The 27528-nt window shown below is 40.1% G+C and overlaps 1 protein-coding gene across 2 annotated transcripts; it reads left to right on the top strand.

The window, feature by feature from the left end:
* The first annotated feature begins 240 nt into the window (after nt 1-240).
* On the top strand, nt 241-26974 carry LOC116811985 (A-kinase anchor protein 17B-like). 2 transcript variants are annotated; one of them, XM_058441714.1, is made up of 5 exons: nt 3704-3757; nt 6171-6263; nt 18313-18439; nt 20931-21198; nt 22818-26974. In XM_058441714.1, exon 5 carries the CDS (start codon nt 22996-22998, stop codon nt 24466-24468), a length of 1473 nt encoding a protein of 490 aa, XP_058297697.1. In that variant the 5' UTR covers nt 3704-3757; nt 6171-6263; nt 18313-18439; nt 20931-21198; nt 22818-22995; the 3' UTR covers nt 24469-26974. The 2 variants fall into 2 exon arrangements, with proteins under 2 accessions (XP_058297698.1, XP_058297697.1); XM_058441715.1 differs by lacking the exons at nt 3704-3757; nt 6171-6263 and adding an exon at nt 241-253.
* The last annotated feature ends 554 nt before the right edge of the window (nt 26975-27528 follow it).

The raw sequence follows: 27528 nt of genomic DNA, 5'->3' as shown, positions 1-27528 counted from the left end.
GCGTTGCCCTCTTAGCTACGGCGAGGACGCTTCTGCGCGCGGTGAGCTCGACGCGAGCCATTCAACAGCTGGCTTCGCGAGCGAAAGTCGCACGGGGTGACTGGGACCGCTGACGGTTGCGACTGCGGCGGTTGGAGGGAGGCGACGATGGCGGCATAGACGTTGGCGGCAGCGGCGGCGGCGGCGGCGGCGGCGGCAGTCCCGTTATCCCAGCGGATCCTGGAGTAGAGACGAACGGTTCCTGAAGCTCCCGGTAAATGCCCTCCGCTCTGTCCTCACAGAAGGCAGCCACGCTGGGCCCTCGGTGGGGATTGGGGAGGGGCTGCTCAAGAGACCCGAGTTCCCCGCTTGCCTCAGCAGAGTCACGTTTTCCAGAGTAACGCCTAGGCTCTTCCAGGTCCACTCTCCCCTCACTCGAGACCCCGCTGCGCCAGGGAGCGCACCGGAACCCACTCGAGGGCTCACCCAGGCCGCTGTTGGGCGAAGGTCGAGGCATTCCCCTGGGGCACGTTGGCAGTGACATCCCGCTAATGGGAACTGAAGGTGCCCTCTCCTGCTCGACCCATCATTAGCAGGGCTCTGCCGCCGCCGCCCCCTGATGACCCTCGTCCTTGGCTTTAGGGACTTCTCAAGAGATTCTGAGTCTCGGCTCGAGGTTTCCGGCGGAGTGGATTAAGGCCGTTTTAATCTGACCGTGACTTGCTCACCCACGAGGCTTTCGGGATGCAAGATCCTGAGCTTGGGTTGGTGGGCAGAGAGGCGAGGGGAAGAATCAAGTTGGGGAGGCCCATGCTGTAGGATATGCATGCCAACCCACACTCAGGGGAAATCATAGTCGTGGTCCTTGGGACCCGTGCCGCCTTTTGGTCTCCTGCTTTTTGTGTTTTTATTTAAAGTCGACCATTACAGGAGGCAGAACTTTCTAGTGCTGCTAACTCCAAGGGGTAACAAACGTGTATTGGAACGCTGGGTTCCAGTATGGGAAACTGGTTACCCTTTGGGCCTCTTCTTGGTGTCTTTTCTAGATTGAGAATATGGTCTCAAAGATCATGCCCATTTTGCCCTGTTTTCCTGCCTATCTCTGATCTAACCTTGGAACCTCATGCTGTTGAGAGTGTAAACTTGTGCAGTGCAATTGGTAGGGCTCGTTCTTCATGCTGAGAAAACCATTTTTTTGGAAAAATATATTGGGACCTCTCAAATTCTGGTTTTTTGTTTGTTTGCCTTTTGAAGCATGTGATATTCCAGCAGTTACATTTTTCTGTGCTCTGGTTTTTTGGGGGGAGGGGAGAGAGGCTGGGGGAGGCCTTCAAAGAATGGAGTAACTTCAAGCATGGAGTAACTTCCATGAAGGCATTTTTCCTTCAACCCTTGTGGAGCACAGAGGAAAGTGACTAGTGGAATAGGCCTGCTGACAAAGGTGCCCGGAGGATCCCAGCTGCCACACACATCAGGATGGATGGGGCTGACTTGAGTTGGAGTAACATTGGGCGGGAGGGGGACAGGGCCTGCAGAGTCCACCTTGGCTTTTGTAGTGGCTTTCCATTTTGTTCCAGCCAAAGAGTATACCTGCAGTGCAGCCTGTTTGTCCAAGTTCCCATCATACACTTACGTGAAGAGAGTGGCCTTTGCTGGCTTTATGTGTCATCACTACCCACAGTAAGAAAGGTGAGGTACAGAGGTTAGAGAACATGGAGATGATAATGGTGGTGGTGGTGGTGATGCGTGTGTGAGAGAGAGACTTATTCCAAACAGTGAAGCAGTTTATCTTCCCAGCATGCATTCCTACCTTTGCTAGAGAGAGAGACTTTTGCTGAGTTATTTCAGAGCCAGGGCGCTGGTAGTTGTCCAACTCTCTGATTCAGTGTACACTTGGGTCTGTGGGTTCTATGTTGTATCCAACATACTCCTGGCACTTTAAGAAGCTATAAAACCAAGCTGTGGGCTGAGGCAGGCTAATGCCTGGGGCACAGAGCAAATGCGGACATCATGGAATCCAGTTGCCCTTTGCTCAGAAGAGACAGCGCAAGGGCTGGAGCACTTGCAGAAGAAGAGGAAGGTCAGTGAAAATTTGGTAGTCATAATAATAATGAAAATTTACTGAACACTTACTGGAAGTTAAGTACTTTACTTGGATCATTTTAATTAATTTATTTATTTTGAGACAGAGTTTCACGCTTGTTGCCCAGGCTGGAGTGCAGTGCATGATCTCGGCTTACTGCAGCCTCCATCTCCCGGGTTCAAATGATTCTCCCACCTCAGCCTCCCGAGTAGCTGGGATTAAAGGTGCACGCCACTACACCCGGCTAATTTTTGTATTTTTGGTAGAGATGGGGTTTCACCATGTTGGCCAGGGTGGTCTCGAACTCCTGACCTCAAATGATCCACCTGCCTCAGCCTCCCAAAGTGCTGGGATTACAGGCGTGAGCCACTGCACCTGGCCACATCATTTTATTTAATCCCACCTGTAAGGTAGGCACTATTATCATCTTCTGAAGCTCAAAGAGGTTAGGTAGCATGCCCAAGGATGTCACCAAGCTGGTCAGTGGCAGAGGCGGGATTTGAACCCAGATCTGCTTGACAGTGTGCAGAAGGAACACGCTAGGGGCCCTGGGTCAAACTCAGCCCTAGATGAGTGTGCTGCAGCCTGCACAGGATTTGAAAAAGCAATTGAATTAGTGGTCGATGTTGAAAAAGCAAAAGAGCTCAGTAAGAATCAGGATTTCCAGCTTATCTTGAAATGCTGGAAGGCCTGGTCTGCATTTCACTTGTGGAGGGCAAAGCTGTGCAGAACTGACTTCTTTAGCAAGGGGCAGGTGCTCTGCTTTCCCATGGTCCTACCCAGTCCCCAGCCCCCGTGCTCAGTACCTGCCTAATCCTGTAGGCCCTGGGCCACTGCTCAAGGGAAACAAGCCCGCACTTGGAAAGTTTCACACTCAGGATTAGCTTCTTGTCTTATTGCGTAATTAGGAAATTGTCAGACATGCAGTGAAACTGTCTCTGTGAAGGGTGAATAATCTTAACACACAGGAATGCTGTGGGCCTCATTGTGGAGCATTATCCATAGATAGTAGCTTTCTTTGGGCCTGGGGCTGAAAGCCCGCTGTGCTAGGGCTCCAAAGAGACATTCTGGTGGGCCTTGCTGTTCTTCATCCTTTGCTTGCACTCAGGTTTTGTTTGCTGAATAGTTGATGTGTATAGGATCTGGGTCAAAATGATTTAAAAAAAAATCAGGGGAAAAAAAAAAACAACTCAGAAGTGACTACCTAAAAGATAGCATGTTAAAAATATTAATCAGGAGTCCCAGAAAGTGGTCCATATGTTTTAGATGGGCAGGTATAAGCCACTCTGTGTTGGCATTTGAGGTGGGTAGTTCTTTGTTGTGCAGGTCTGTTTAGGAACTCAGGGCAGTTAGCATCGCTGGCCCCTTGCTTACCAAATGGCAGTGGTGTCCTCCCTATGCTAGTTATTGTGACAGCTACAACTATTTTTATGCATGTCCCAACACTCTTGAAGGGAGCAATACTGACACACTTAAACATGACTGTAGCCTATTCTGAGGAATTCTAACACTCATGTGAAAGAATGTCAAAACCATTATTGCTTGTCTGTAGCCCAAGTACCAAATGTCTCTCCTGACATTCACCATTTTCTTCCTTAGATTCCAGTTAATTGTCTCAATTTCTTTCCCTTTCTAGACTCAGTTGTTTGAGGGTGACTCTTCACTGTGGTCCCCAAACTGTCTTAAAGGTGCTTGGTAGGTACACTCAAATTAATCTCAGTGTTCACTGATTAATGTTAATAGGTCTAGGAGTCCAAAAGAACAAGCAAGTCTGCATTATCATTTCGGTGTGGGTCTTTAGGTGCTGTTATTAGTATTTTAAGTATGGAAATAATACTTTTTTTTTTTTTTTGAGACAGAGTCTCAATCTGTCACCCATGCTGGAGTGCAGTGGTGTGATCTCGGCTCACTGCAACCTCTGCCTTCTAGGTTCAAGCAATTCGCCTGCCTCAGCCTCCTGAGTATCTGGAATTACAGGCGTGCACCACCACGCTCGGCTAATTTTTGTATTTTTAGTAGAGACGGGGGTTTCACCATGTTGGCCGGGCTGGTCTCAAACTCCTGACCTTGTGATCCACCCACCTCGGCCTCCCAAAGTGCTGGGATTACAGGCGCGAGCCACTGTGCCCAGCCGGAAGTAACACCTTTTAAATGTAGTTATTGAGCAAAGTCTCTGTTTTACATAAGATTTAGCATTATTAAGTTCCTACTATGTGTTAGGTACTGTTCTAGGCTCTAAAGATATAATGGTGAACCAGGCAGATGCAGATTAAAAATAAAAGGTTGACAATGACACAGGATGATCAGATGGTTTCTGTGTTACAGTGAAAATAAAATGGGGTGATAGGCTACCAAGTCACAGGGTGGGAGCAGTGCTATTTCAGAGAATGTTTAGGGCAGGCTTCTCTGAGGAGGTGACATTCAAGTCAAATGAGAGCAAAGTGAAGGAGCCAGCCATGAGAAAATTTTGGAGGAGAGCCCTTCAGGTAGAGGGAACCACAAGAGCAAAGGCCTGAGGAGTGAACCTGATGCATTTGAGGGGCAGTAAAAAGGCCAGTGGGGCGGGATGGAGAGAACAAGGGTAATAAGGGAGAAGCATAAAAAGCTGAGTTGAAAGAGGTGGGCGGGGGCCATGTTTTGAAGGTAAGTAGTTTGGATTTCATTCAAAACATGATGAGATGCCGCTGGAGGGTTTTGAACAGAGGAGTGACATGATCTGATTTAGGTTTTTAAAAATATGACATTGGCTGTTGTGTAGAGTAGACTCTGTAGGGGCAAGGATGGAAGAAGAAGGACCAGTTAGGAGGCTGTTGCAGTACTCCAGGTGAGAGATCACAGTGGCCTGGACCGGGGGGTAGCAGTGAAGATGGAGATGAATTTGGGATTTGTGTTAAAGGTGGAGTCAAAAAGACTTTTGGAAGGATTAACTCCTAGGTTTTGAGCCTAAGTGCCTGGGTGCAGGGTGGCTCTACTTAGGGAGCTGGGAATCACTGAGAGTCACGGGAGCAAGTGTGAGGTGGAGGACAGGTTTAGGAGATGCAAATTAAGGGCTCTGATGCACTTGTTAGGTTGAGATACCAATGATACATTCAACTGGAGACATGGAATAGGCAGTTGAATATCAATATAAAGGTTGGCTGGAACTACAGCCAAAATAAAATTAAATGCAAATTAAAGCTGCTTTAAGTTGTCATTTTCTACTAATAAAGGTAACAGAAATAAAAATTATAATGATCCAATGTGATCAGGACTGCAGGGGAATCAAGTATGTTAATGCTGCTGATGGCCTAATAAATTGGCTTTTAAAAAATATTTACATAAGACCTGGAGCCATGGTTCACACCTGTAATCCCAGCACTTTGGGAGGCCAAGGCGGGCAAATCACTTGAAGTCAGGAGTTTGAGACAAGCCTGGCCAACATGGCGAAACCTCGTCTCCACAAAAAAAAAATACAAAAATTACCCGAGCGTGGTGGCACGTGTCTGTAATCCCAGCTACTCTGGAGACTGAGGCATGAGAATCACCTGAACCCGGGAGGCAGAGGCTGCAGTGAGCTGAGATCGTGCCCCTGCACTCCAGCCTGTGAGATAGAGTGAGACTCTGTCACAAAATAAATAAATAAATAAATTAATTAATTAATTAATTTACACAAAGATTTCCATGGTAGCACTCATTCTCATAATAGTAGTATAGAGTAGTGGCAGTACTCTTTTGGAAAGAGTTATGCTCTTTCAAAAATAATTGAAGACACAAATCCCCAGGGAGAATGTCCAACTAAATATATAGTAAGTATAGAGTTTCTATAGAATTTTTCTCTATATAGAATTTCTTTTTTTAGCAACCTTTAATTTTTATTGACACATTGTACAGAATTTCTAGAGAAACTCTCTATAGGCATGAACAATGAGGAATTGTGTTGACCATATCAATATCTGGAATTGCTAATAAAACAGGTGCAAAAATCAGATCATGATGGTATATACAGTGGTGTAAATCTTACATGCTGTTCATGCTGAATATTGTTAATATACAGTTGTCTTAATTTTAAAATAATTTCATTCACTTTTGACTTTGTACCTGTTTCTCTCTGGCACTATTCCCTGGTTAGGATGCCATAACTTCATTTTGGTCCACCGTGAAGAGTTCAAGTGAATTGTGGCTTCTCCAATCTTTCTTCCCTTGATCACATTTTCAGCACAAGGTATTGGATAATATCCTATTCTGTGGGACTTGTATTCAAATAAATTTACCTTGGGATTTTTAAAAGGTTGGGAAATACTGTTACTCTCAAAAACTGTGTAATAGTGCAAAGCAGGGTCCCGTGTGAAGGTTGCTTTTGACCTGTAGGTGGCGACCGGTGGGCAGGAATTTTGCTGGTAATTTTCAGACTGTGGAAATACAACTGAGAAGCAAAGCACTGGCAACTTCATGATACGCATTTCCCACAAATAATACTCTGATTATTCAATGATTGAGGCAAAAGTATGGAAGATACTCAGCCACATTCCTTTAATTCCCTGATAGTTTTTTTTTTCCATGAGAAGAGAAAGCAGTGAGTCTTCTTCAGTAGCACTGTTTGTTAATCCAAGGTATAAAGCAGCATTCCTGGCTGGAGGTGTCTGGAGAGAGGTGTTCTTCAATAAAAATGTTCCTGGTGCAGAAGAAGGGGCAAAAGACCAAAAGACTGGTCAGATAGGTCTGCTGACTGCTCTGTGCAGGTTTTTAAAAATAGCTTCTTCCCTTGTTATCTTGGAATGACTCCTATACACACTAGCTTAGAGTTAGTTATGTGAATGCATTTGCACAGAAAGGCCAACACAAGACTTTTCTTCAGGCTAATTTATTTTCTATTAGCCTCAGAAACACTCAGAACACTTTGCTTTCACAAACATTACCACGTACAGGAAACTTTAGGATGATGTTTTAACACAAGGAAAAGAAAACAGGAAATTAAGTTGCTCAGAGTTAAATTAATGTGAATCCAGCTTTCTTCATTTCAGGATCAAAATTCCACTAAACTCTACCTTCGAGTTGATTTTCTTTGAATGGTGGTAGAACAGATTCTCTCTCAGTAGGACTCTAATATTTCATTGTTGCAAATTTATCATTGCCGAATGGCTGTGCATCTCCAAAAATCCCTTCCATTCTGCCCAGAAAGCCCCCAGTGCCCCCATAAGCCCAGACCATTTTAATTTTGGAATTCGGTCATTTGTCGGGTCATATATTGGCTATATTCTTATTATTGCAAAACTGAGTGCCACTCATATTAATGATGTGATTTTTAAATTATTCAAGATCAGAGCATATGGTCAGCCTCAGTTTTAAAATGTTGCTGGGCTAATGATGTGTCAGAATACTTGAACGTTCATGCATGGCATCTTGGCTGAAGAACCATGGAATGTTTTTATTTGGTCAAGATACACTGGGATTCTGTAGTAGCCAGAAAATTGAAAATTGGCTAGGTTAATTTGACCCAAATAAATTCTGGCTTCCCTGCTATTTCCATAAATATGTTGTATAATTGCATACATCTTAAATGTTTTCAAAATGACTGACTTTAATATTCAAAAGTCTGGAGAAAAAAGAAAGGCAGCAAAGAGCTACTTTGAAAGAGGATATTGATTGCATAGATGGTCCTATTTTTTCCACTGTTTTTTTTTAAGTACCTCATTCAAATGGCCTTTCTAACACTGTGACAGCAAATATTTATGAGAGTGAGAACAAGCAAGAGAGAATGAATAGGTGGCTACTTTGCTGATTACTCAAGTGCTTTTAAAGTTTCAAGTTATATTTCTGATCTAAAAATCCTGAGATATATTAGGTGAATCTCTCCAGTATCTCCTGAAACGGGAGAAGATATTGGAATGTCTTAGGATGCAGACTGTGCAGAATTTATTGAGGTTTCACTGCTGGTTAAAATAAACGTTTTAGGCTGTGACAACATCTCCAATCTATTTCCTTTTCTCTATTCCCTTATCCTACTGTTATTCAATCAGCTTTGCTACGAGATATAGAGGCAAGGAAGGTGAGGTGACCATGTTCTCTGAGAATCTCCTAGAAATGTTTTGGCATTGGGAACATGTTGAATGAAATGTTTTAGTAAAGCTACGTACACAAGATACTGCTAGAATGCACACTGTGTAAACATTACTAAATAACTATAATTTTTTAAGGTTAGAGGAGCTCCCATTTACCTATGCAAAGATATTAAAGAATAAGTCATCTCAGAAGTGTTGCTTTTAATCATAAGGCTAAAGGAAAGATGTGTGCATGTGGGTGGGGAGGATTGGGGAGGTTATGGTGAACACAATAGAATATGGGAATACTAGAAATATTTATTAAAATTTGACTTTTTGATAATTTGTGAAGGTCATGATTATGGCATTTCTTGCCATTAAGGCTTGGTTTATCTAGGCTCCTAAAACTTTGTTTAATAAATTAATCTATGCATATAATAGTGATTGGTGAAAATGATGGGAAAGTTATTAATGAATTCTACCATTACTGTCAATTGAAGCACAGGCTAATTAAAAGGGAAATTAGAGACAAATTAAGTTGTTCTAAAGAGTCAGTTTTAAATCAAAGCCTAATAATTTGATCTTAGTGATTCCACACATTTTGGTATGTATATTTTGATGAATATATAAATATGCATAAAATACATAACTATATCTACAGTATAATAACTAAGCATAGATTATATTTTTGTGTATTTGGTTTAAACAGGGTTAAAAACAAGGATTGTGTAGAGGAGAAAATCACAATTCTTTTTTTTTTTTTTTTGAGACAGAGTCTCCCTCTGACTCCCAGGCTGGAGTGCAGTGGCATGATCTCGGCTCACTGAAACCTCCGCCTCCCAGATTCAAGTGATTCTCCTGCCTCAGCCTCCTTAGTAGCTGGCATTACAGGCGCCTGCCACCACGCCTAGCTGATTTTTGTATTTTTAGTAGAGACGGGGTTTCACCATGTTGGCCAGGCTGATCTCGAACTCCTGACCTCAGGTGATCCATCTGCCTCAGCCTCCCGAAGTGCCAGGATCACAGGCATGAGCCACCATGCCTGGACTAGTTGAGTATTTTCCAAAAACATCTGTTTGCTTTTGCTGTGTTATAAATTATCATTTATGAGTTAAACGCTGCAGCTAAGCCAGGAGTGGTGGTTCACGCCTGTAATTCCAGCACTTTGGGAGGCTGAGGTGAGAGAGGTGAGAGGATTGCTTGAACCCAGGAGTTTGAGACCAGCCTCAGCAACATAGGGAGACCCGTCTCTACAAAAAATAAAAAATTAGCTAGGCGTGGTGGCACGTGCCTGTAGTTCCAGCTACTCAGGAGGCTGAGGTGGGAGGATGGCTTACGCCCAGAAAGTCGAGGCTGCGGTGAGCCTTGATTGCACAACTACAGTCTAGCCTGGGGGACAGAACAAAGCTCTGTCTCAAAACAAAATATTTTGCAGCTAGATCAGTGATTGATGAGGGTAGGGAGGAAATGTGGAGGGACAATGGGTATTTTGACTACCTTGATTGCAGTGATAGTTTCATAGGTGTGTATACATATGTCAAAATTTATCAAAACCTACAGTTTTGATACATGTGTAGTTTATGTTATGAAATCTGTAGTTTATTATGTATTAATTTTGCCTCAATAAAGCAGTTCTAAAAGATAAGTTCTGCAGCCCATTGTGTAGCTTGTATTGCAATTGCGAAGTGAGCCTGTGATATTCAAAGTCCTGTTCTTATCTCCCGGGCTTCCATCATGACTCACACAAATTTTGACTATGGGTTCAAATGCCTATAGGCATTTACAGTGATGGCAGATAGAGGGGTGCTTTTGGTGGGTGAAGGGAGTTGCTATTGTATTAATCTGTTTTTTTTTACCCTTTTCTGGACAAGTTGGTGTCAGCGGTTATAAATTGCTTCCTTTTAATAGCTTGTTATTATCATCTGAAGTTCCTATTTTTAATTAAACAAAGTACAAAATTAATACATTCTTATTGTAAACATTAAAAAATTGAAGCATTAAGAAATGTACAACATGGGCATATAGAGTAAAATAATAGATTGGAGACTCCAAAAGCTGGGAGAGTGGGAGGGAGATGAGGATTGAAAAATTACCCATTGGGTGCAATGTACACTATTCAGGTGATGGGTGCACGAAAAGCCCAGATTTCACCACTGCACAATACATGCATGTAAGAAATCGCACTTGTACTCTCTAAATATATAAAAATAAATTTTTAAAAAGGAAATGTACAAAGTATTTAATAAAAAGGGAAAGTTTATTCTTCTCCTATAGTCCCAATCCATTTTCTAGGGGAAATATTGTTAAAAATTTGATGTATATTCTTCCAGACCTTATATATTATGTCTGTGTGCATGGCCATGTGTGTTTATATTACTTTTACAAGAGCAATATCATATGTTACTTTATTATTCTGTCACTGCTTTTTATTTTTTCTCTAAAAACTATCACTGGCATCCTTTTTTGTCAGTAAATACAGATCCACTCTCTGGCTCCCTACTTCCCTCGCTGCCTCCAAAAGGTGGAAGGGTGGGAGGGAGGTGAGGGTTGAAAATTTACCCTTTGGGTACAATGTATGCTATTCAGATGATGGGTGCACTAAAAGCCCAGATTTCACCACTGCACAATATATGCATGTAAGAAATCTGCGCTTGTGCTCACTAAATATCTAAAAATAAAATTACTCCCTCCCTCTCTTCCCTTCCTTCTCCTCCTCCTCTTCCTCCTCCTTCTTCTCCTATTTTTTTTTATTAGTTTTCGACTTGAGGTCTCCTTAAGGAAGAAGGATCACAACAGGAGTTGGTTGTTGTGCACCTACGTACCAGTCACTATGCTAGTTAATTTTTAGTGACTTAGAAGAAGTTGCCAATGACACTTCTATAGCAATGAAGCCATGCCATATATAAAAAGCTTACTTCTTGGTTCATACTAGGTCCTCAATATTTTTTAAAAGTAAGATTAGAGAATTAGCCCTCTATTTTGGGAGAGTAATTTAAGATGAAATATTTATTGACGTTCAATTTTAAGATCTAAAGCCTGTGAACCACTATGAAAGATATGAGAAGAACAAATGTCTCGGTTTGTTGTCATTTTTGTCCTTGGGAAACAGGAATTTAAGTTGTGAGGATTTTAAAGGAGGTCAGTTTTGTTTTTTTTTTTTCGAAAACAATTGGGTCTTCTTGGGAAAATCAGTTTGTTCTTATAGTCATCTATTTTATCCAACATTCTTGATTATACATAATTTGTGATAATTTCTAAATATCAAATCCATGATAAAGGAATTTAGAAATTGGCCTCCATGAAGCTACTTAAAATAATGTAACCCAGGCTTTGAAATCAATCCAAGAGAAGCATTCTACAGTGTTTTAAACAAAGGCAGTATCGCTGGAGCAAGTGGAGAGCTTGACAAACCTGATTACTTTGAAGGGAGTAATTCTGTTTTGGGTGTATATTTTCTGGAATTAAAAAAAAAAACTGTTGCTTTATATTAGATTGTATAAATAAATGCCTAATGGTTATAAATAAATTTTAGAGTTCAGTATATCTTAATTGAATATCACATTAATTTTTCTCCTAGAGGGGGCTTAGTGTTGACTCTTATTGCAAATTGCAGCAAACTAACTGGATTTCTTCCATTTTGCTACATAGATAATGCTTTTGGAGAAAGAAAACATGTTTATTCTCATATCATCCCATTTCAGTGTTGCTGTCATAACGGTTTCTAGAACACAGTATCTTAGATACTGCTTTTGATGACCTTTTATAAAATCAGTCTCTACAAACCTTGCCTTCTAAAGGAAGTTAACTTGGATTGTCCTTTAAGGGTAGTTATTAAATAATTCTGTACCTATAAAGTTAGCCAAGATTTTGCAGTAAATTTTGTGTTAGAATTTCTGTCATCTGGCCGTATATGTTTGGGTCTAAATTTCCCTAAAGTTGACATGAATGAGAAACTCTGGTGACACAGAGTCTGAATATATCCGCTCAGAAAAAAACTCCTTTATTAGAAAGTGCTATTTAAAGTAAGCAAATAGAAGCTTAAATCTCTAATTCCCAGCATTAGTGATCTTGTTCACCTTAGTACTGCTTCAAAGAGTTTGTTAATATGAAGTAAACAGGAAGCACTCATGTTTTGGGGTTTTTCCAGTCCCAAAGTAGAGGGCAGGTTCACTTTGTCACTCATTAGAAAAGGCTGTCTCTTCTTAACTTTAACTTAGAGATCAATTTAGTTAAAGTCAACAGACTGGAGGAACAAGAGTAGATATGTCCATTTTAGACTTGGAAACCAACCTGGACAAGGGATGCTAAGTCAGGTGCATGAGTTAGAGCTATAAGTTCTATGCATGTTCGGTGCATGTTCATTAATGTGCCACCCTTGCCCTGTTTGTGTACCATCCCCAGCAGATTTTTAATGGAACTTTACATTTAATATCAATTGTACAATGGATTAGAGATTTAGAATCTTGGCTTCTCAATGTATGGGCAAGTCATTTAATTTTCCTGAAACTGTCTGAATTTCCCCATCTGTAAAACAGGCAGGCAAATACCTACTCACAGGTTGCTTCATAAATCAAATGAGATAAAGTAAGACTACTACCACTAATAGATAATATTATAGCTTATGTTTATTGAGAACTTCCTGTGTGCCAGGCACATTCTAAGGATTTCACCTGTACTCACTCATTTAATCCTCCCCCAAATCTTATTATCTCTATTTTATGGTTAAGGAAACTGAGACACAGTATATACTCTTTGAAAATTCTAAAAAACATTAAATATTATTAAATAAATATTACATATTACATATTTATTATTATTTTTCCCTTATAGAACAGATATTATTATTTTTAATAGGCTTTATTTTTTAGAGAAGTTTTAGGTTCACAAGAAAATTGAGCAGAAGGGGCCTGGCGTGGTGGCTCATGCCTATAATCCCAGCACTTTGGGAGGCTGAGGTGGGTGGATCACCTGAGGTCAGGAGTTCGAGATCAGCCTGGCCAACATGGTGAAATCCTGTCTCTACTAAAAACACAAAATTAGCCAGCCGTGGTGGTGCACGCCTGCAATCCAAGCTACTCAGGAGGCTGAGGCAGGAGAATCACTGGAACCTGGGAGGCGGAGGTTGCAGTGAGCCAAGATCACGCCACTGCACTCCAGCGTAGGCGACAGAGCGAGACTCCATCTCAGACAAAAAAAAAAAAAGAAAAAAATTGAGCAGAAGGTAGAGATGTCCCATATACCCCTGCTCCTACACATGCCTAGCTTCCCCCATGATTAACATCTCCCACCAGTGTGGTTATAGGTGTGACAATCAGTGAACCTACATTGACACATCATCATAACCCAAAGTCCATAGTTTACATTAGGGTTCAATCTTGGTGTTGAACATTCTGTGGTTTTGGACAAATGTATAATGACATGTATCCATCATTACAGTATCATAGAGCATAGCTCCAACTGCCCTAAAAATCCTCTGTGCTCAGCCTATTCATCCTTCCCTCCCCTCTAATTCATGGCAGCCACTGATCTTTTTACTGTTTCCATAGTTTTGCCTTTTCCAAAATGTTATATAATAGGAATCATATAGTATGTTGCCTTTTCAGATTGGCTTCTTTCACTTGGGAATATGCACTTAAGTTTCTTCCACATATATTCATGGCTTGATAGCTTATTTCTTTTTGGGGCTGAATAATAATCCATTGTCTGGATGTACCACGGTTTATTTATCCATTCACCTACTGAAGAACATCTTGGTTCCTTCTAGGTTTTGACAATTATGAATAAAGCTGCTATAAACATTATATGCAAGTTTTTGTTTGGACATAAATTTTCAATTCCTTTGGAAGAAATAACAAGGAGTGCGCATTGCTAGATCATATGGCAAGAGTATGTTTAGTTTTGTGAGAAACTGCCAAATTGTCTTCCGAAATGACTGTACCATTTTACATTCCTACCAGCAATGAATGAGAGTTTCTGTTGTACCACATGCTCATTGTGATGCTTCTTCCTTAAGGAGACCTCATTTGGTGTGGTCAGGGTTCTGGATTTTGGCCATTCTAATAGGTGTGTGGTGGTATCTCACTGTTGTTTTAATTTGCATTTTCCTTATGATGTATGATGTGAAGCATCTTTTCATATGCTTTTTTGCTATCTGATATATCTTCTTTGGGGAGGTGTGTCTGTTAGGGCTTTGGCCCATTTTTAAATCAGACTGTACTCTTATTGTTGAGTTTTAAGAGTTCTTTGTATATTTTGGATAACCGTTCTTTATCTGACATATCTTTTGCAAATATTTTCCCCGGTCTGTGGCTTATCTTTTTATTCTCTTGACAGTGTGTTTTGCAGAGCAGAAATTTTAAATTTTAATGAAATCCAGCTTATCAATTATTTCTTTTCTAGAATGTGCCTTTGGTGTTACATCTAAAAAGTCATTGCCATACGCAAGGTCTTGTGGATGTCTAAATGTTCCAGCACCATTTTTTGAAAAGACTATCTTTGCTCTGTTAAGTTGTCTTTGCTCCTCTTTTTTAAAGATCAGTTGACTGTATTTATGTGGGCCTATCTGGGCTTTCTATTCTGTTCTATTGATGTATATGTCTTTTCTTTTACCAAACCATTATCTTGATTACTATAGCTTTATAGTAAGTGTTGATGTTGGATAGTGTCAGTTCTCCAACTTTGTTCTTCTTCAATATTGAGTTAGCTATTCTGGATCTTTTGCCTCTCCATATAAACTTTAGAATCAGTTTGCCAATATCCACAAAATAACTCACTGGGATTTTGATTGGTATTGCATTGAATCTATTGATCAAGTTGGCAAGAACTGACATCTTGAGTCTTCTTATTCGTGGACCATATATTTAGTTTTTCTTTTCCTTGTATAGATCTTGTACATATTTTGTTAGATTTCTAACTAAGTATCTCATTGTTTTGTGTGCTAATGTAAATGGTATTGAGTTTTAAATTTCAAATTCTACTTGTTCGTTACTGTTGTATAGGAAGGCTATTGACTTTTTTGTATTAACCTTATATTCCGAAGCCCTGCTGAAATAACTTATTAGTTCCAGGAATCAGAAGATATTATTTTAATTCTGCTTGTAGTATAGTTTTCCTTATCAATTTGTTCTAAGTCCAGCAATGCCAGCACCATTTCACAATCCAAATCTGTGTATTACTCCATCTGTATCAAAATTTTCTCTTTCGCTCTCTAAGGTGGTCTAAGGACACCATGACAGTCACAGTGGTGTATGATAACTCTGAGGAAACAGAGCTCTGTGCAGCTCAGCACCTCTACCTCAAGCCCATAGCAAAATTGTTGATCAACATATTGCTTCCAGGGAGTCTAGAACCTGCGAGGCCCTTCTCTAACTGGGAAGTTCTTGACCAGCTGAAGAGCCTGATTTGCCCTGACCAGTTCACCACAGTTCAGCTCTCCAAGAGTACAACGGACTTCATTCAATTTGAGGGTGAGGCTGAAACCCGAAATTTGGTTCAGATCCTGAAGGCAGTTACACAGGAAGATTATCAAGCTAAATGGTTTGAAAAAAGACTTAAAAGTAATGGCTACAGATGCCCAGGGAGAATGGGAGCACTTCCCCAGGGAAAAAGAGCCCTCGTTGAGTGACGGGGCTGAAGAGCAGGAGAAAAGCCCAGATTCCATATATTTTGAAGAGTTGCCCTGTAAATGGTTTGCACCTGAAGGTTCTAGCAAAGAGAAGCCATGTGAAGAGCTCTTTTGAGTAGTCTTTGAAAGTTTTGGGAAGATCAAGAATGTGGATATCCTTATGCTTGGCCCCTACAGAGAAGTGATGACTGACAGGAGCTTTGGGGGTTTTAGCTTTGGCTTACAGACATTTGAGGCATTCATACAATAACAAGAGGCAACTGACTTTGTAAAAGCCATGGAGTCTCTTCGAAGAATGAAACTGATGCTTAAAGGAAATGATGGGAAAGCTCTGGCATGTAACATTAAGGTAAGAAGTAGCCAGAGTTTCTTTTATTTTCCACTGTTCAGGTGATCCTGAAAGCTGGAAGGAAGCATCTAGAATAAATTTTCTTAGACCCTAACAGGCTCTGATCAATAACTAATATATAAAAACTTTTATTATTTTTAATAAATGGATGTTTAGGAAGAAAAACAATCCAGATTTGAAGTCTCATTCTTGTGCTATCAGGCATGCTGCCAGCTATGACTTTAAAGTGATGGTTCTTATAATCTGAGGTTCTGTCTCAACTACTTGAGGGCATTAAAGAATTCTTCATGGCCCCTATGGAATTATCTCATATGCTTATTATATTTGACAAGTTGCTGAGAGAGAGGAAGAGAGGAATACATGCAGTTTGAAACCACATGAAGGCCGGGTGTGGTGGCTTATGCTTGTAATCCCAGCATTTTGGGAGGCTGAGGCGGGTGGATTGCTTGAGGTCAGGAGTTCGAGACTGGCCTGGCCAACACGGCAAAACCCCGTCTCTACTAAAAATAGAAATATTAGCCAGGCGTGGTGGCACACACCTGTAATCACAGCTACTTGGGAGGCTGAGGCATGAGAATCGCTTGAACCTGGGTGGTGGAGGTTGCAGTGAGCCGAGATCATGCCACTGCACGCAGGCCTGGATGAAAGAGTGAGACTCTGGTAAACTGCTAAAACATAATCCTAACAAACTTGGGTTCTTTACTTTCAAAATCAGCCTGTCTACTCCATCATGTCATCTCATTGATGTCTACATACTTTCATCATCTCCTTCTTGAAGTTTTAACCCAGCAGTGGAAAAGATGCAACTAAACTCTCCTTTTTCTGTAAATCAGTCTTTAGCATGAATTTGGACTTTCTGCTTCCAGCGTATGAGTGTGTGTGTGTGTGTGTGTGTGTATGTGTGTGCATGTGTGTATGTGCATGTGTGTATATGTAGCTAGCTATGTTAAAATGTATATTTTTAAATTATGAGCTATTCAGTCAGGCAGATGATATAGCAAATACTGTCATGACCACCCAAGTACCACTGCTCAGCTTAAAAAATAAAAAATTAGGCTGGGTGCAGTAGCTTGCACCTGTAATCCTAGCACTTTGGGAGGACGAGGCAGGTGGATCATTTTGAGCTCCAAGACAACATAGCAAAACCTCGTCTCTACAAAAAATACCAAATGAACCAGGTGTGGTGGCTCTTGCCTGTGGTCCCAGCTACTTGGGAGACTGAGGCTGGAAGATCGCTTGAGCCGGGAAGCAGAGGTAGCAGTGAGCCAAGATCATGCCACTGCACTCCAGCCTGGGCGACAGAGCAAGAACCTATCTCAAAAAACAAACATTCTCAGTAAACTATCGCAAGGACAAAAAACCAAACACCGCATGTTCTCACTCATAGGTGGGAATTGAACAATGAGAACTCATGGTTTTGGTGGGGGTGGGGGGACAGATTAGAATATACCTAATGAATGACAATTGGTAATAACATGAGTCATGGATACAGATGTAACAAACCACACATTGTAAAGTATAATTAAAAAAAAAACAACAACAAAGAAACAAAAATAAATAAATTAATTAATAATAAATAAAACATTACCACAAGATGAGCGACCACTTCCCGCTGTCCAGTGTCTGGTTATAATTTTCTTGTGATTTGGTTAACCAAAAATTTTAACCTATTTTATACTATTTTGTAGTATCTCAATCTAATTTTCACTTTATTTCAAGATTTGAAAAGTTGTTTACTAATCATGATAGATCTTCTCTCTCATCAGGTTAGTTTTTGTGCATCTTTGCTCCCCATGCACCACACACACTTCTGATTATTTTTGTTTCTGATGATTAAAAAAAACATTAGCTCATTTGATCTTTTTAATGAACCAGAATTAATATATTGACATTTCTCAGCCTGTGCCTATGATGGCACTGTGATGATGTCTATGACCATGTGTAAAGTAAGCTCCTCAGGGTTTTTTTTTTAAAGAGCTTTATTGAGGTACGACTGACAAGTAAAATTGTGTAAAGTTAAGGTGATGATTTGATATACTTATTCAAGGGTTCTGCCAAAGAAAATCCTCAAGCCTATAAGTACTGTTTGGCTGGTGGCTGAGAAGCAGTAGGAATATGAGTACTGGGATGCAGTGAGGACGTTTTGAATTCAATTGATTTTGAATTACCATGTACCATCTTAGTTTTATCTCTCTGAGCTGGGACGTACCCAGCCAGCTGGCAAACTTTTCTAATGAAACTTTGAATTGTTTTGGAGCAGGCTACATCTGATACGACCAAACACTTCAGCGAAGGAGCTATAAGGAGGAGAAATCAGGAAAGGCTAAACTTACAAGAACTAGAAGAAGAAAGGAAAAAAAGAAAAGAGAAGAGGAAGTAGCTGAAAGGTGTGTAGACCAACTTTAACAAATTTTTTTCTTTGATTTATGGATTAATCCTTTTGGATGAACAGCTAGACTTGGTAGATAACATTGAGATGGAGGCAAGAATTGGAGCAGATTGGAAAACGCCATTGAAAGCTACAGTCTTTCAACTGTGCTGTTACAGAACCAAAATGGCAAAACTGTTGAAAACAAAAGACTTCAAAAAAATATGTTTGTCAGGGAGGACAGATAATGAGGAATAATAGAACTAGCTAGATTAAGATGTCTGGAAAGAAATGATTTTTTTAAAAAGGGACCAGAAACTTTTTTCTTTTTTTTTTTGGGACGGAGTCTCGCTCTGTCACCCAGGCTGGAGTGCAGTGGTGCGATCTGGGCTCACTGCAAGCTCTGCCTCCTGGGTTCACGCCATTCTCCTGCCTCAGCCTCCCGAGTAGCTGGGACTACAGGCGCCCGCCACCTCGCCCAGCTAATTTTTTGTATTTTTAATAGAGACGGGGTTTCACCGTGTTAGCCAGGATGATCTCAATCTCCTGACCTCGTGATCCACCCGCCTCGGCCTCCCAAAGTGCTGGGATTACAGGCGTGAGCCACCGTGCCCGGCCAGGACCAGAAACTTTCATAGTGAAAATCCTAGCCTGCCAAGTTAAGAATTTTTACCAATTTACCAAATATTATCAAAATTACCTAGCCTACTAATTTAAAATTCGTAAGAATTTAGTGCTGGGATGGAATTTCTTCTTAAAATGGTCAATAATCAAGCTAACTTGTATGCAAGAAGGCATGGATTGATTGGGAGTATTTTTCTTGTTGGCCTAAATTCCATCTGTGAATTTAAGGAGCTTCCATATATTTTTCTTCTTCCTTCCTCCCTCCCTCCCTCCCTCCCTTCTTCCCTTCCCTTCCCTTCCCTTCCTTCCTTTTGCAGTCTCATTCTGTTGCCCAGGCTGGAGTGCAGTGGCACAATCTCCAGTCACTGCAACCGCTGCCTCCTGGGTTCAAGCGATTCTCCTGCCTCAGCCTCCCAAGTAGCTGAGACTACAGGCTCAAGCCACTATGCCCGGCTAATTTTTGTATTTTTAGTAGAGATGGGGTTTCACCATGTTGGCCAGGCTGGTCTCGAACTCCTGACCTCAGGTGATCCGCCCACCATGGCCTCCCAAAGTGCTTGGATTACAGGTGTGAGCCACCGCACCCAGCCTCTTTGTATTTATTTCTTTGAGCTTATCGTTGATGTCCAGTTCAGGAGTTTGAGTCAAGAAGGGGCTATTGGATTACCAAAGGTTGCCAGTTGAGTACAGATGAGCCAAAACTACAGAGCTTTGAAAATTAATTTTACTTCCTGGCCCTTTCTCATGCATGTTTATGCTTTTATTCTTTCATATAAATTGTAGCCATTCAGAAAAGGAGATAAGCAGGCTCATACCTGTAATCCCAGCACTTTGGGAGGCTGAGGTGGGAGGGTCACTTGAGGCCAGGAGTTCAAGACCAGCCTGGGCAACACGGGGAAACCCTGTCTCTACAAAAATTAAAAAAAAAAAAAAATTAGCCAGGCGTGGTGGCACACGCCTGTAGTCCCAGCTACTCGGGAGGGTGAGGCGGGAGAATCACTTAAGCCCAGGAGTCTGAGGCTACAGTGAGCTATGATCGTGCCACTGCACTCTAACCTGGGTGACAGAGCAAGACCCTGTCTCAAAAAAAGGAGATAAAGAATACCCTTCCATGTGTCCCTTACTTTTTTGGCCAGTGGAGTGATAGGAATTACTTGAGGTCATGTCTGTGAAACTTGGCCAGAGCTTGAGCCTAATAAATATGACTAGTCCCTCCCAAATCCAGGCTGAACATCCAATTTAGATAATCCTCTGACTTTTGGCTAAGTTCTGACTTAGGTAATTGCCCCTTCTTTCCCTTTCCCCACGTTCCCATAAGGGCCTAACTGAGACAGTTTTAATTTTCAGAAAACAGCAGAAAAAAAGCCCATATTCTTCTAAGCCAGTATGTTTTTCTGATAGTGTGCTGTGTTAAGTAATATGTACCAAGGACCAGTTCTTACCCTGAAGATTTTCTGAGTATTTTGACTCATCTTTATTTGTCTGTTTGAAACCAACTCATAGGTTTTATTCACAAGAAAAATGAAACAGTCTCCATGAAAGCTGGATTCTGTGATCCCTGCTTGTGGTTTGAGAATGTGGGGGCTAAAGGCCCCTCCTTTGAATTCTGTAGCCTTCTTTATTTTATACTCTATCTCTGCAGAAGGCCTCCTTTACAGCTTCTATTTGACTAAGAAAATGATGTGTCTTTCCCCTTGACTGATGCTTAACAGTGTTTTGTTTTGTTTTGTTTTTTAATTACAATTGTCTATATCAGGCACTGGGGTTAACAGTGGTGGATTCCTGGAAGCTGAGATGATCTGTTCTTCCTTGGCAGCGGGAGGGAGGGAGGAGATCAAATGCCTAATAAATACCTTCTGAGTGGTTTAATCTTAATCATTGTCCAGAAAAAGAAAAGATGATGAGCAAAAAGTCCAGGTAAAGAGGAAGAAGGCCAGGGTAAGGAGACAAGCCCTGAAGGAAAGAGACAGACACCGGCACAGGAAACAGAAGCCCAAAGCCAAAGCTGAGGTACCTCAAGAGCCAGACTCTTCAGAGGAGTGGGAAGAGAGGAAGTACCTAGTGGCTCAGAGGCGAGTTGAGGCACTTCGGTTCCTAAGGGTACTCCTGAGGAAAATTTCAGGAAGGCTATTGCCGAATTGTTCTTCAAGTTTGGTAGGTGCTCACCTTTCTGAGACATTACCTTTGCATTTGAGCAGTGGCCTATTGAAAATTCACTCCATGGAAGACTCATTGCATCCATTGGGGCTTATTTTAAATAGGCTGACCTCTAACAATCCGATAGTAGATTTACAAAAGGGATATCCACATTCTCTAAAGGAGTTGTGTCCCAACCTTCCATTTGACTCTCTCTCTCTTTCTCTCTCTCATTCTGTCTCTCTTTGTGTCTCTAAACTTCAGGACAGTATTACCCAGAGCATTTAGCTAGTGTGTCTACTTTTCTAAGTTCATAATGGATGTAACAGAAAAATGCCAGAGGGAAGAAACGGATGGGGGCTGGGTGTCTGGTGTTATTAACTTTGCTCTTCCACTCATCTGCAGTAGGTTTGGTAGAGTCTTGAGCCTTGTAACAAGCTCATGATAGTCTGGTCTTAAACTATTTGATAAGAAATTTCTCACCTCACAGAGCAATTGTTATGTTTGGACAGTTTCATTTTTGGAAGGTGTTTCTCCCCCTTCCTGACCTCCTAAAGGTAGCCAGATTCTGCAGATGTCCTGGATTAAAAGCCAGAAACGCTACCAAAGTGTTCATTTAAAAATCCATATTCAGTGTTTTAAAATATGAATAGTAAATGCCATTAGGATTACATAGAGTTACTTTTATGTATATTTGCAATCTTGACCTCTTTCTCATTAGTGTGGACAATCAAACTTAGTGAAATCAGGATCAGAAAAAGTCACATTTACATTGCTAATAAGGCTAGCTGGATCTCTTTTCATTTTCCTTAATGACCTCTGAGGGTGACTCCTAAAGAATCTATCTTTTTCAATGTGTGTGGTGTCTGATTCTTGGCCTCGTAAATACTAATACCCATTATGCAGTCCCAGGTTCTAATCCCAGGTAGTGTGTAGGCACTGTGCTCTGATGTGTGTCAGGTGTCAGTGGGAGCATAGTACAAAGCCTCCAGCAGGGTGGGGCCTGTGGGCAGCACCTTTCACCTGCTGTGCAGTTATGGAGAGCAGATAGCACTGCAGACATGATTGCAGATAGAACCACGATCACGGCCACATTTGCTACTTGCTACCTTGCTTCTTACTGAGCACAGGGGAATGGGGAGGAAACTCAGAGACAGCCTTACCTGCAGTCCATAGTAAGAGGCTGTTATGAAAAGAAAGACAGTTTATCTTTTAAGCTGGTGGACCCTTTTAGATATACATTTCACCTGTCAGTCTTTTCTTGTACTGGGATTTTTCTGGGAGGGCTATAGATAATTTCTTATTCCTCTTTGTATCTCCAGCTCCTAGCACAATACCTGGAACATCAGGCTCGTTGACTTTCAAACAAGTGAAAAAAGAGTTATGTGCTTTGAAGGCTATGTAAAGTGTGGTGCCTTCTCACATAAGCATGGGCATAGACCTACTCAAAACAGTTCATATTAGACTAAGACATTTAATTTTGCCTTCTATTTCCTCAGTGCAATATTGTTCCTAATTTGGATCTATCCCAGGTATTAGAAGTCTCTTCAGAACAATGCCAGAAAGCACAATTTTTCTTTGGAATTTTTTAATCTGTTTAGTTTTTCATGAGAGATTTTTCGTCTTTTTCTTTGAAGGGATCCACACAGTTTAACCCACAGGAAGTCGACATTATTGGCACCAAAGCTAATGATTCTCCAGGGAACACATTGAAAACTCTGGAAGAAGAACAGCTAAACACTCTGTACCTTCAAAATCAAGAGGAAATATCAAAATATCAGGTTGCCAAGTCAGACAATAAACAAAAAACAAAAAATGAAGAAAATAACTAGGGATCACTTACAGAAATCTTCCCACTGCCTTGGGGAAGAAAATTTAAGGTATTCCCCTAGAAAACAGAGAGATGAAATATTATTAGGTGATGAAGAATATGAATTCAGTTTGTTTTTTAAGCATAACTCCTTGGAGATTACGATAATTAAAGGCCAGTCTCTTGAAAATGAAGACCACCATGGTTCTAGTGATTCCTGTTCCAGATTATCTGGGAGAGGCCAAGGTAGGAAACCTAAGATCCATGAAACAGATGCATTTTTTGACTATCTTTTCAATTATTATGAACCTCCACAATATACTCGTATCTGCCTAGAAACAAGTCAGGTAGCAGGCACATGTCAGTGGCAGAGGGATGTCCAAGCTAAGGCAGATGGATTTCAGATTAATTTGAGAAAGCGTAGGCATCACTCAATCAATTCGAGCCAAGTAGAAAACCCGGAAAGGAAAGAACAGGTTCAAGAAAATGATTACTCATCAAAGATTTGTACTCAGGATCCTGAGCATAAACGAGGAAAAGTAGATTATGCCAAAGAATGTACTAATGGGTTTAAAACTCATTGCCAGGAGACAGCCCATAAAGCTGGTGGTCAGCTGTCCCCAAATGATGGAAACAGCTGTCTGTTGGAAAAGACTCATACTTATCATATCGAAGATTCCAAATCCACAAGGAAAAGCCAAGTGTCCACACCCCACGAGTCAATAGGCTTAGGTTTACAGTTGACAGATTTCTTAGAGGAAATTAGTAGTGATTCTGAATGCTTTAATGAAACCCTTAGTATAAACAAAGAGGAGAAAGAGAAATCTGTGGCCACATTTAATAGTTTCTCAGAAAAAGAACCTCTTGACACTGACAAAATGATCACTCGCAAACGAAATACAAAGTCGAGTCAGCAGACCTTTTTTTCAAAGTGGAAGCGTGATGGTGAGGAAAAATACTCTAATTACAAGTTTAGGACACCAGGTAGGAAGTCTGAGTATGAACCGAGATGGATATGTTCATGGCTTAGGGGTGAAAGTCATTTCGTTAGACATGAAAACAACAATGGCCAAATGAAGGAACAACTAGCCCCCAAATACTTGTTTGATGAAGGCTACTACCAGGAACCCAGTTCCAATTATCTAAAGAGGAGGTTTAGTGATAGTACATTGGACCAGAAAGTGAACTATGGGCCCTCTCAGGTGCCCGTAATGTCATCAAGAAGTGCTAGGCCTTTCTATTTTGGTAATTTTCACAGAAGAAGAGGGACTCCTTGGAAGTCAGAATATAACCAGAATTCAAGATTTAGAGGATGTAATTATAACTATTTCAAGTTCAATTCTGATTATTACTATAGTAGACATAATGGTCATGAGTATATTGACTATGGAAGCTATTCAGGAAATAACTGCACTGGTTCTTTAAATTTTAAATGTTTTGATGACCACTTAGATCAGGAGTATCCTTTTTCACAATAAACATGTAACAAGGAGAAAATTTAAAACCAAATGTTGCATGTAATTAACAACTACACAGCAAGACAGCAGCATTTAAAAGCTTCAGAACCTGTGTGTTTTATATTTCCAAAGCTTGTCAATACTTGTCAATACACCTGGAGTCATTTTGACCTATGCTTTCAACTTTGGCAAGAGAAATAATAATTTGTATTTGACCCTGCTCAAGCTTTTAAATGTTGCTTGATCCAAGGATAGACATTTCTATGGTTCAGCTAAAACTTTAATTCTACGCCAGTGAAGGAGCAGATTAACATTGAGAGGGGTTGAGATGCCCCTCTATGGCTCCTTAGGTGTCATAACATCATCATTTAGTGTCATTTATCTCTAAAGACAACAACAGTGAATGAATAATGATCCTTTTACATGTTCTTTGATTTGGTCAGAAACACCACATGCAGCAACAAACTTTCCTGACTTTCATTTAGAAATAATTATAGATAAAAGAGACGACAGTTAGAACATAGACTTCTTCATGACATTAAAGAGTTGCATGAGCAGCCACCAGGAGAAAATTAATCTTATTACTACGTTTAAATATTCAAAGAGTTGTCTTTTTCAAGACAAAGTCTTGGAAGAAGAATCTAAAAGTGGTCCAGATTGTCCTTTGAGGTTTAAGTGTATAGTATTTAAACCCATTAGCAGAGTTTTTTTTTTAAGAACCCCATGTCTTTCCATTTTAGAAAAACAGCAGGATTAAAGTAATATAACCAGTGGAATTTGCAAAAGGAAATATTGAAAAATTGTGGGACACCAATAATGTCACTTGCAAAGAGAGGCTGTGACTATTCCACTTCAGGTTATGTAATCCTTTCACTCAGGGCTGGGTTACATCAGTTTGTAAAAAGTCACTGAATATCCCCCAAACTGAACTTTATTAAACAGTAACAAGTGCCTCTCTTCTCAATCCTCAGTGATGCCATTAAGTTTTCAAAAAGAGTCAAGAGAAAAGCCTATAGTTTTGTAGCTAGGAAAAAACGTGTATGTGTAGGATTTGTAAACTCTCAACATAAGCAATTGATCTTTTTACCTACTAGTTTTTGACTTCATAAATGTTTTTAAGTTGAAATATTTATGGATTCTTGAAGACTTACATCTTAGTGCAGTGCATGTTTTATAGAAAGCTCCGCTGATTCATTCTGCCTTACCTTGCATTTAGGACCTCAGGGGCAATCGATTACCTTTTTTTTTTCTCCAACAAAACTATGCGTGACCTGGTAATTGAAGACATTAACGAGATTAGAGACAGTCAGCAACAGGAAAAAGTCATTTTTAATCCACAGAAGCAGTAAAGGGCAACACTTTGATATGACGATTCATTCAAACACTCTTAATTTGATATTCTGTAGAAAAGTACCAGCTGGTAGAGCCAGGTAGAATGCCAGTCATTGTGGTTGCCCAGAATATCACAATGTGTGCATATAACCAGCCTTTTGAGCAACCTGGTATGTGAAAGGGCTACAAAATCTTATTTATCTGAAGGAAGAGCCACAAGTTGTTTCATCAATCTCTTCTAATCATAGCGCTATGTTAGTACCTGCAAGAAGTCAGAAATGAATGTACCATAGCAGATGATGTTTATTATTAATAAGATAATAACCAGTGGATGATTTGTTGGCTCCCTTGTGTTCAATTCCATTTTCAAGCCAGTGACTCTTCCATCAAAACTAGATTTGGCTTGTCAAATCTGAAAAACATTGCTTATGGGGCAAGTGCCTTGACTGTTAATGTTCAAAGTACTGTTGTCCAGAGTAGCCTTTTAAACTGCTAACAGCTTGTATTTTGTCAGGCAACTTTCAGTAACCAGGTATTGATTTCCTTTGACAAAAACCTGCCTCTTAATTTTTCATGTGTCATGCCATTAAAACAAAGAATATTATGGGTTTGTGATGAGAAGCAGCTATGCTTGTTTTGAAAAAAATCTCACTGTCTTCTGTCACTTGATTTTTCTTTGCAGAGTTTTTAGACATGAAAACAGTTTGACGCTCAGTAGTCAGACATAAAAATAAATTGCAAAATACAGCATGTGCAATTTTTATGTGTAATAGAACCGGTGTTAAGTCATTTCTATATAACATTTTTGTCTTTTTTTTTTTTTTGCTAAATACCATCCTGGGACTTAGAAGAAAATAAAAATACTGGTTTTATGTTTACATTCTGTATAACCCTAGACTTTTATATGTCTTATAAAGAGTCAACCTTTTTGGTGTGTAGGCCCTAAATGAGGAAGATAACTTATCCTGTCCTTTTTAATTGAATGGTTTAGTAAGGAGTAAAATAGAAATAAAATATTGTAACCACCTTCTTAATTAACACTGCTATTGTTGTGCTACGTGGTACAAAAGTGTTTTCTCATACCTTTTTCTATGTCCTATTAAGGGCCTGAACTTTAAACTTTGTCTTAAGATATTTTCATGTTTTTCTTTTTATGGGTTGTTGGTAGTAATGCAAAAAAACTAAAAATATGTCAATGTGCTTTCAATTTGTTTAAACTTCTCAGGTAGAAAGCCATGTAACTTGGTAATTTTGAAAATAAGAACCAAATAAACATATTTTTACTTGTTGCAAAATTGTTTAAAATATTCATTTTTAAATAAATGCTGATAAGTCCACCTTTGGGGGAAAGTTTCTACTTACAGTATGCTGCTTTGCACTAGTGTTGCTGATCTCTTTTCTCATTTGCATTGTTAGAGAAGTAATACATATTTGTCAGATATATTAAAAATAAAATTATCATAGTGAATATTCTTTGTTCATTTATCACATGTATTGGCTAGCATGTTGCACATCCACAATAACATTTTCTGTGGAAATATAGATGCCTAATTTTAATATCGTTTCTACGGAACTTTTCCCATTTTGTGGAAACTGACATTGTCAGAGTTCATGGGACTAAAGACCATAGTTCTATTTTCATTTTGGACAAACTGAAATCATATTTAGATTTAAGATGATCCTCCCTTTAGCACATTTTATCAGTGCTAATAAGAGGTAGCAAAATTGGCTCCATGGAATTTCACCTAA

The sequence above is a fragment of the Hylobates moloch genome, unplaced genomic scaffold, assembly GCF_009828535.3.
Source record: "Hylobates moloch isolate HMO894 unplaced genomic scaffold, HMol_V3 SCAFFOLD_7, whole genome shotgun sequence".
Lineage (NCBI taxonomy): Eukaryota > Metazoa > Chordata > Mammalia > Primates > Hylobatidae > Hylobates > Hylobates moloch.
The sequence above is the reverse complement of the archived record's forward strand: the minus strand, read 5'-3'. Positions and strand labels throughout refer to the sequence as shown.